Here is a 10,292-nt window from a genome sequence, read left to right on the forward strand (position 1 = left end):
AGCTGAGAAAAGTTAACTAGCTAACCATGTATAAAAGTCAGAGACACTCAGGTGTCCCAAACCATCTGGTGCTTTCAGTTAAGAGCTGGTTCCACAGCATACGCGGTTGTTTTAAATAAAATACACAGCCCCTGAGAAATCTTTTGTACAGGGATCTCCACTTGTCAGGAGAAATTGTTGAAATCACTAAAACGAAGTATACCATTAATATGATGGGAAAGTGAAGGAATAGATTAATTACAGAACAAGAAACAAGTATTTTGTGACAAATCTAATTAAGGTGCTGTGTGCTGTACATATAGAACTATCAGTGTGTTGTGATTAAGAAAATTCCCTTTACCATAAAGAGTCACAATCAACAGTCCATGAAGATAAAGCCCAAGACAATTAGAAGTCAAGTTTTGAATTCTCAATATGTAGATACCTGTTTAAGAGTCAAGAACGGAGGTAGGTGGAGGGATAGGTTACATAGATGATGGGGATTAAAGAGGTCACCAGTCGTGATGAGCACCAGGTACTGTATGGAAGTGTTGAACCACTATATTGTACACCTGAAATATTACACTGTATGTTAACTAACTGGAGGTTAAATAAAAACTTCTTTAAAAGAATATAAAACAAAGAATCAAAGGATAGAGAGAAGGGTATGCCCTCTCAAAGGACTATGAAAACACAATCTGCCTGTTTCTGGACCAGGTCTTACTTTCCACAGCCAGGCAGGAACGTTGGGATAGAATGTCAGGTGGCACGGGCAGGAAGCAGGAAGACAGCTCCTCTGCCTGTCTGGGTAGCATCGTTCTTCCTCAGTCCCTGCGGGAAGGATGAGAAGTCTGCCTGACGGGGGCTTGGTGGCTAGACACCGTGACCTGGGGCAGAGGCTGAGCAACACTAGCACCCTGCAAAGTCAACTGGCCTCTCCAAACAAGCCCATGTAAAGGAAAGTAGAAAGTGAACATGAAAAGCAGCATGTTCTATGTAAATACATATATTTGACTCACATGAATAGAGTCAAAATGGCTTACATATGCTCAACCAAGTGGATTAAACACCAAAGGGTCACCGAACTAGACCGTGAGAGCTGATAAGAAACATAATGAGGGCATGGCTTCCCCCCACTTCCACACATCTTCTAAGGGATAAATCTGGAGGTTCTGTGTCTAGGTAAGAATAGTTTCCTTTTGCTTTGCTGTGCTAATTTGAAGGAAAATTCCTAACTGAATCATTCAGAAACACAAGAACCAGGGGACCTTGGATAAGGAAAGGAGAACGGTCCTCATGGGTAAGAACTCTAAAATTATCGAAGGATCAGAAAGGCAAAAACATTTTTCACAGTAAATTTCCCAGAAGCTCTCTGGAAGTTTTGTAGGTAATCCATTACCTACAAGTGTAAGTGTTTAAAGAACAGCAAGGCATTTTTTTCCTTGAATAAATGTAGTGACAAAAACATTTAATTTTTTTAAATTAAAAGTTTCCTTTAAAAACTAATCGGGAGCTTTCTGTTTGTCCCCAGCAAGCCTCTCTTTGGTGCTCTTCTTCCTACTTTGAGCTGACCTCTGGCCCCCACATTCCTCCACCTGTTTATAGCAAAACAAAGATGGGGGGAACTCTTAAGCTGACAAGAGACATTTGGACCATCTGGGATTCTGCAAAAACAAAACTTACACAAGGAAACATCCATCTTTGAATTTGTTTTTTTGTTGTTGTTGTTTTGTTTTGTTTTTTACAAGTTTGCCATCTATAATATTAATGGTAAAGATCCATCTGGCCCTTTTTAATTTAAAGGCTTTTTATTTTATTGTATCACTGAGAATCTTAGAATCATTTTTTAAATTTTGGCAGTATAAATGCAAAAATACATTTATCATGCCTAGAAAACAAAGAATCTGATAGCATGGGTGTGTCCCATCCCACATCATCAAACACATACATACTATTTACTCTGTGCCAGGAATTGTTTTATGTGCTTTACAAATAACTCATTTACACCTCAGGTATGGTCCTACGAGGTGTTGTACTCAAACACAGAGAGGTCAAATCACTTGCTCAAGGTCACACAGCTAATAAGCAGTGGAACTGAAATTTAAACCCAGGCAGTCTAGCTCCAGAGTCCATGTTCCCCTCCATTATGCTGCCTCTCAAACTTCCGCCAATTCTCCGTTAAGGTAAGCTGTGATTTGTGCAGGATCTATACATTTTTATAACATTATCATTTCAATAATTGACTCATGTCATTGTAGCAGCTTCTGCAGATTCTCAAGGAATAGGAAGAAAGATAAATACTATCAAATGCTACACTTCACCACTTTACACTCTGTTAGAAACAAAACGACGGTATAGAAAACAATAAAATGGTGGCTCATTTCTGCTGGGAAAAATACTCTGCTAGGAACTTCCTCGGATGTTGGATGTTTAAATTCGGTAATGCCACCGAAACTGTGCAAGGTCTTTACGTTCATTTAAATTCAGAATCACCAAGCTGGTGTATACTAGAGAAAACGTAACTACATGTAAAAAGGCAAAACAGCTCTTAGAAGCTCTTTCCGGGGAACTCCACGGTTGATGAACCTCTAAGACACAGAGGAATTTTCTCCTTGGAATTCTTTTAGCACATCTGGCAGAGTGCACATGGACTCATCTGCCTCTGCCGGCCGTCCACTCTGGCACTCTGTCTGCAGGGACAGTGCGCTCCACTTTGCTTGGGGCACTCTGCCAGAACAGCCTTGTCCTCCGTCGGGCTGGGAGACCCTGCACACCCCAAAGCACTTTAATAATCCTGACAATTAAGGCAGCAAAGGGGTAATTACCTCCATTCCCGCAAAGAAACTACTCATGTTTTTTTATTTGGGGACGGTGTGGTATGTGTGTTGAGCCCATCCTCTCTTCACGCTTTGATTATCAAAAGCGGATTGCTCTTCAATTTCCACACCTGTGGCCTCCAGCTGTGCAAATGCTTCTTGACACTGTGGTATAATGGGCAGAAGACTATTCCACCAGGCACCATTCTTCTTTTTGACCATCTTCCCTTAAAAACAACTAACCAGTGGAGAGGCGCCTGGGTGGCTCAGTCAGTTAAGTATCCGACTTCAGCTCAGGTCATGCATGATCTCGCGGTTCATGAGTTCAAGCCCCAGGTCGGGCTCTGTGCTGACAGCTCAGGGCTGAAGCCTGCTTCAGATTCTGTCTCCCTCTCTCTCTGCACTACCCCCCCCCCCCACCCAAACCCGCTCATGCTCTGTCTCTCAAAAATGAATAAATGTTTAAAAACTTAAAAAAAACTAACCTGTCAGGCACAGCAGCTTTGCCTAGTTCTTTTGTTTACTGGAAACTGGAGTTACCATCATCTCCCTTAATTAAAAGACGAAATGGCCCAACAGTGCAAAAAGTCTAGCCCAGTGCCTTGCAGGTAACAGAAAAACCTTAGTCCCCTTTTACCTTTCCATCTCCAACCAGAGATGTCAACCTGTTAATATTATTCTCCCTCCTTCTTCGCAAAGTTAAGGGCAGATATCATGCACAATTCTCAAAGATGGACATAGCTGTGGGAACTCCTAGCTTCCCTGAATTTAAATTTATTCCTCCCATGGCCAACACATCTGTAGGGCTCTGCCCTGTCTGGCTCCAGCCTTCCTCACTTCACTTCTCTATTCCTCTAAGCTCCTTTCTCGTGAGCACTGGGATATGAGGAATCCAACTGTGTTCCCATCATCCCACCAGACATGACAGATGCCCAGAAATTTACTTGATCATTTGCAGAGTTTCTTGTAGGGGAATAGAATACAATTTTGAGATCCCAATACAGTTGCTGGGAACCAATTTCTCAAACTTCCATGATGTGGTTCTAATTTCTACTATTAAAATATCCATGGAAAAGGTAAAAAATCAGTACTCTGATGTGGCACTTATTCCATGATGTTGATTACTTACAGAAAATAAAAACTATGCTATTTCAGAGGTGTTATTTGATTACAGTGGGTGGTCTATTTAGAATAGTCAATACAATCTCACTTCAAAAAAAAAAAAAAAGGCTTTACAAATAGGCTACCTTCCACAACAGGTATGGTAAGGATTATATTAGTGCTATAAGGTTCAGAGACTGTTTAGTGTAAATACAGTCTAGACTCATTATCTTACCTCCATCTCAGAGTCTGGAGCACAGAAAAGAAAAAGCCTGATGAGAAAACAGGAGCTGGGGATATTGGGGACAAATGCTAAAGCATCATACGTGGCTCTTCTGTGACTGACAAAGCTGGCCCCTTGCTACGTACAGCTGGCTCCGGTTGAAAGAGGCAAGATAAGGAGTCAGGAACTGAAAACTCCCGTGTCAGAACCACACCACCAAGTCTTGCTCAGTAATGAGCCCACTGATGTGCAGAGTGAAGCCATGAATAATGGTGGAAAGCCGCACCCCATAGGGAGCTGAAGTTCCCAGAGAGGATACTCACGCTGACACTGTCCCCAGGACCGGCGGGCCCAGCCCCAGCAGCAGTCAATCCTCCCACCATAACGACACAGGCCAATGGATGACACTATTTGCCTGGGCCACCTACCAAACAAAAAGATTCAAAATAAATAAAGATATTTTTGAAATTAAAAATTATTTCCTCTGGTATTACTTTTAAAAAAGAATTTACATCACACCCAACAATCTACTATGAACTCTTTCCTGCCAGCAGAAATTTAAGGATAAAACTCAGGAAAATAGTTCTGCTGTGATCTAGTTCCAAATTTCAGACAGTTAAACATATGTACTACACACAGGAGCACGGTGAAAAGGAGGGGAAGATCCTTTGTAATATGGAAATAGCATCAGCTAAAACCAAGAATTCTCAAGGCTGACACTCACAGGGTGGTTTCTGAAGCTTGAAATAAAACAGATTCCTCAAAGACCCACACCTGTTACTTGGGGGAAAACCAGTTTTGACTGATTTATCATAAACTGAAAAGTATTAAATAATATGACATGTCAAAGCAGAAAGAAAAAAAAAATCTGCCTTACATTTTCTGCCTTGGAAAGGAGAAGATGTGGGAAGGGGCAGAAAGATGGGAGTCCTCAAAATCAAATGAAACAGATCTCTTTTCGAGATAGGACTCTTTGGCAGAAAATGTTCCCAGAAAATAAAGAAGTATTAGAAAAAGAAGTCTAAATAAAACCTGGAAGAGTTTAAAGTGTAGCTAACATCTCAAGTGTCCCTGTGGTTTGAAACTTTCCTGCATCAACAATCCCTGTTATCTTCCTCAATGTAAATAAGGACTAAAAGTATTCAATTTCAAGGATACCAATTTATCCACCAGGTTCCACTTTGACACCTTATTTGGTAAATCGTTTCTTTTAGATTCCCACCTGACTTTTTACTCCCACAGGCTCAATATTTTAATTGGCTGTTTTAAACTTAAAGCTACCTTAAAAATCTTAACGCAATACCATGTGATGTATTTCTTATTGCAAATGTGTGCGTGCTAGAAATGCACAACACGTGGGCAAAGAATTGCTTTAATAAAATAAAACAGCCTCTGGCCGCTACCCACGTTTTCTTAAACACTCCTAATCTTTTCAATTCCCGTTTCTTTTATCTCCCCTTATGCCCGCGAGCACAAAGCACAAAATAACCTCGAACTTTCTATTTCCTCCAACTAGGTGGTAAACAAGCGGTAGCTCTTCTAAGCGCTCCACTGGTTCTCCTCGGTTCCTGTTCCCCTCCAGGTACAAGAAAGCCAATCAATCGTGGAATTGATTCGTTCAAAGATTACAAGGAAAACAGGTGCGGCTGTCTTTGGGGCTGCTCAGAAGGCTACCCGGAGGGGTTAGGGCGGGGGGGTCTCTGAAAGAGGAAGACTGGATGGCGTGTGACCCAGGTTAAAATCTCTCCCGGCTGCTCCAGCCTGGTTTGTGCACCGGCCGCAGCGCTCGGCGTTCGGAGCGGGTCTGGTCTACAATTGCAAGGAGGTGGGATAACCAAGCACGCCCTCCTGACCCACAGACACAAATACACACACCCGCCAGAGCGGATCCCGCGGAGGGGAGAGAGCGCCGCGCGCCGCCGCCAGGGGAGCGGCTGAGTGACAGCGGCGACGGAGCCGGGGGTTGTTGGAACCTGTCAGAGCACGCTGCAGCCCGGCTCGCCCGAGGTCTCGTGAGCGGTGTGTGCGTGCGTACACATACACAAACACACACGTAGCGCTCCCCTCCTTTCAGTCCTTATTTCGAGTCCTCCTCCCGCAAGCAAACCAAGTGCGGAGGCAAACGGGTCCTCCCTGGAAGCCCAATCGCTTCCTCGCCCCTACCCTTTGTGTGAGCGGCTCTGACAGCTTCAGGCCGGGATCTGGCCCGGGCATCTGGAAGTTTCCCCGCGGAAGGGCCGTGGGGAAATCTAAATCACGAGCCAGAGTTTCCTGACCAAAGGTGTCCTGCGCATCACCTCGGCTTAGGAGCTAGCCCACGCCCTCCGAGCCCCGGGGCCGGGCTTCAGCCTTCCTCCTTCCCTAGCCCTGATTCCCGATCCGGGAGCTGGGAGCCGCGGCTGGGTTCCAGGACTCGAAGGGGTCGCCCTCCCCAGCCTCGGGCAGCGACGGCTCTCCTCCTGCCGACGCCGTGCGGTGGCCCAACTTCTGGCCGGGTAGACTCCTCTCTGACCTCGCAGCCGGGCGGGGAGAGGGAACCCCAGCACCGCGCCCGCGGAATTAGCTCTGGAAGGAGGAGAAGAGGGCGCCCCGGGGCCCAACCCACCTCACGTCGAACTCGGCAGCCGCCTGCAGGTAGAGCGAGGAGCCGAGCACCAGAGCCAGGAGGAAATCCATGTCGGGCGGCGAATGCACCGCTGCGCGCGGGGAACAGGTTGGGGGTGCTGGGAGCGGAGGAGAGGCGCGCTCGTCCCCTCGGCTCCAGGGAGGAGCTGCGGGCGCCGCGACGACTGCTGCAGCTGTCGGAAGAGAGCGGCGCTGCGAGCAGCCGGAGCAGGTCTGCGGCGCGGCGCCCGGAGCCCCCTCTGGCTCCCTCCCCGCGAGGGGAGGTGCTGCAGGGGGAGCTGCGCCGCCCGCGGGGAGGGGCGGAGGGGGGTGGGGGTGGGCGCGTGCGCCCGCCTCACCGCCCTCCCAGGCCTGGGCCGGGGGTGTGGGCGCTTGGCCCCTCCGCGGAAAGCTCGGGAGCTGGAGCGCTGAGGGAAGCAGCGTCTGTTGAGGGCCAGCCAAGTGGGGCAAGCGCCAGGCTGCGAGGAAAGTTGCAAGCCCGGCCTGGGCGAGGGAACGCAGGGCGCTCCGCAGGGAAGGGTGAGCCGGGGAGGGAAAGGACCCGGGGCGAAGGTGCGCGCTTCGCGGGTTCCGCCTGAACAGGTGGTGACCGCAGGGGCTAGCAGCAGCTTCCGCCGGGGGCGGAGAAGCCCAAGACGGGAGACGTTTGTGGGACTGGAGCTGAGCAGTGTCTGCAGTGAGTGAAACCACAGCACGACTGCACGACTTGGACAAATTAGCAAAGGCAAACTCCGGGAGTTTGCTTCTCCCGCAGAGTTGGCAAAGGCATATTTTTTTTTATTTTGTAACCAACCGAAAGAAATGTTTGGCTCTCCAGTCGAGTTTTGCAGAAGAAACGTGCAGGCTGTTTTCTATCTTTGCCAGCTCAACTTCGAGCACGTTAGAACGATAGCAAAGGCTGCCCTTCCAGGGGCACGTGCAGGCCATAGAGGGAGGGCTGTTACTACTTAGCAGCCTGTGGTGCCTGATCATGGGGAGATCATTTAGAAACCATTTTAAACAATCTTTGTTCTGCTGTTGCAGAGTAAAAAATAATGTACTAAAAGACTGTTCAAATGAAAACACACAACGATCATTCTAAAATGCACGTAAAAACATATATCCTTTGAGTCATCCCTTTTCTCAAACCCTGCCCCAATGACTCCATCTCTCATACCTCTCAGGCCTAATCTCCTATTCTCTCTCTTTCCCTAGCCCATGACTTCCATGTGTTCCTTGCACACCTCAGGCGTGCCCCTGCCTTTGGGCCATTGACTGGCAGATACTTTGCCTGGATATCTACATGGTTCACTTTCTCACTTCAGGCTTTGATTAAAAGTTACCTCTTGAAGGAATTCAGCCTTTAAATTTGCTAATTTAAAGCTGCAAATCGGCCCCCTCAGGATGCCCCATGATTTGTTCTACCTTGTTCTTTTCTCCATAGCACTCACCTTCCGGTGTCCTGTATAATTTATTTCTTGTTCGTATGTCTGTCTTTCTGGTAGAATGCAAACTCTTCAAGGGAAAGTTTCTTCTTTAGTGCCCAGAACAGTGCCTGGCACGTACTAGGTGCTCATAAATGTTTGTTGAATGAATTTGTTATATTACAAACTTTTTTCTACCTTTATTTTCTTTTTGAGGTTTCTCCAACTTCAGTTTTTTAATGGAAAGTTCTGTGGCAGTGTGAGCTCACTATCCTGATTTCTTAGTGTGTATAAAAACAGGAATTTTATGCAAGAAAAGGAAAAATAACGGTCTCAACTTAAACGACTCTTTGATTTCCAAGTTGTTTTCTGTTAGCAAAACAAGTTTCTATTTTAATCTCAGGAAATATCCATGCCAATTCAGTCTTGGGACATTATTTTAGGCAAACAGCTTGGTGTCATCTATTTCAGATCTTTCTAATGAAGTCCAAAAATGTAGGAGTCAAAATATTTTTTCTGCAGAAAATCAAATTTTTGTAAGTGTAATGTAGGCTCGGTTCCAGGCTACTTCTTAGCCGTTTTCTTTGTTTATTGGTTCCTGGATTGGATTTGCAAATAAACCTCCCCAGAGCAATGGATGGTTATTGAGAAGGGGCTAACCTATAGGCTAAAAGCTAGAGATAGAAGGAAAGAAGGACATGACAGATGAAAATAGGACAATATCTGGAAAAAATGTGTAATGCCTCATCAGCATGCCTTTAAAATTTTTTTTCCATATCTTTTTCTTTGGCTTAGAAAACACTCCATTCATCTTCTTCATTTGGATACTCTCCACTTGCCCTTTGGGTCCAAGTTTAGCTGACATTTACCCAGGAAGCCCTTTCTGACTTTTTGCTTGGCTGAGACTCCTGTGGTGTAATTACACCATCACGCATCCCATATTGTAACTTGTAATGCAATGTGTTTAATGCACTGCTTTTCTACCACTCTGAGTTCTGTGAGACATTAACAAATAGGAGGGCAAGGGCACAAGGCTTCAGTAAATATTAAATGTTGGGTCAGATTGAACTGAATTCTTCCTGGCGAACTTGAGCTTCTCCCTTGAGTAAGTAGTAGCTAATTATATCAGTCTTTGTTGAATCGTGGAATGAGGAGACCCTACAGGAATTCCAAGGTCTAACTGGTTGGTATGCTACAATTATGACCACCATTCCAGAAACAAGGTGAAATTCCCATGGGGGTGACATTTCACTATCTCAGTCTTAAAAACAAGACAGAACCAGATGAAAACAGTTTGCTTTTAGCAATACCTGTACTTTTCCAAGAGGACAACTTTTTGGTTAGGTTTCCTACCCGATAATGTCACCTTGCAAGTGGTAATCCCAATGTTCTCACAAATAATTATCACCAATCACAATGTGATACAGGTAAGTAACAAAACAGGACCAAACAAACACAACTTCAAACACTTGGACATTAGAAGCTCTTAATTGTTTCATCTTTTATTTTTTTTCCAACAAATATTTATTGAGAGCCTACAATGTACTGGCCATTTCTTGGTACTAGGACTTCAGCTGGGAAACAGACAAGTTGTGCCCTGAGAGTTTATACTGGGGGGTGGAGGGGTGGGGAATAAAAGGGGACAAGCAAAGAGGAGTAAGTGCTATGAAGAGAGGGTAAAGGTGTAAAGAGAGAGTAAAGGAACAGTAAGGTGGTAAGAGATGGGGTGTGATTTTAAGTAGAGTGATTTGCTCCCCTCTGGGGAGGTGACATTTAAGCAGAGACCGAATAAAGTGAGGATGTGTGGTAGGGGTAGTGTCCAGGCAGAGGGTAGAGAAAATGTGTTTTCTCTATCAGGTTCTCATAGTCGCTGTCAGCAAGCTCTTTCTCCCCCTATCCCATAAACAGTGGTGCCATAGGGACAGGATAACTGCTTTAAAAACTCCTATTAAGGGGGTGCCTGGGTGACTTAACTGGGTAAGCATCTGACTTTAGCTCAGGTCATGATCTTGCGGTTTGCGTGTTCCAGCCCTGAACTGGGCTTTCTGCTGTCAGTGAGTCTGCTTTGAATCCTGTCTCCCTCTCTCTCTGCTCCTCTGTGCAAGCACACGTGTACTCCCTCTCTCTCAAAAATAAACATTAAAA

At 45.6% G+C, this 10,292-nt stretch overlaps 1 protein-coding gene across 5 annotated transcripts in view; it reads right to left on the minus strand.

The window, feature by feature from the left end:
* The window catches only part of NPNT (nephronectin), an 82,770-nt gene extending 75,917 nt beyond the window's left edge, over positions 1–6,853 (minus strand). For all 5 annotated transcript variants that reach the window (XM_058721749.1, XM_058721750.1, XM_058721747.1 and 2 more), the window contains exons 1-2: positions 6,725–6,853; positions 4,443–4,543 (exon numbers count right to left, since the gene is read on the minus strand). In XM_058721749.1, the coding sequence (XP_058577732.1) occupies positions 4,443–4,543; positions 6,725–6,795 (172 nt within the window). In that variant the 5' untranslated portion in view covers positions 6,796–6,853. The remainder of the gene's footprint in view (positions 1–4,442; positions 4,544–6,724) is intronic.
* Between the last annotated feature and the right edge of the window lie 3,439 nt (positions 6,854–10,292).

This window comes from Neofelis nebulosa, chromosome 3 (genome assembly GCF_028018385.1).
Source record: "Neofelis nebulosa isolate mNeoNeb1 chromosome 3, mNeoNeb1.pri, whole genome shotgun sequence".
Taxonomy (NCBI): Eukaryota; Metazoa; Chordata; class Mammalia; order Carnivora; family Felidae; genus Neofelis; species Neofelis nebulosa.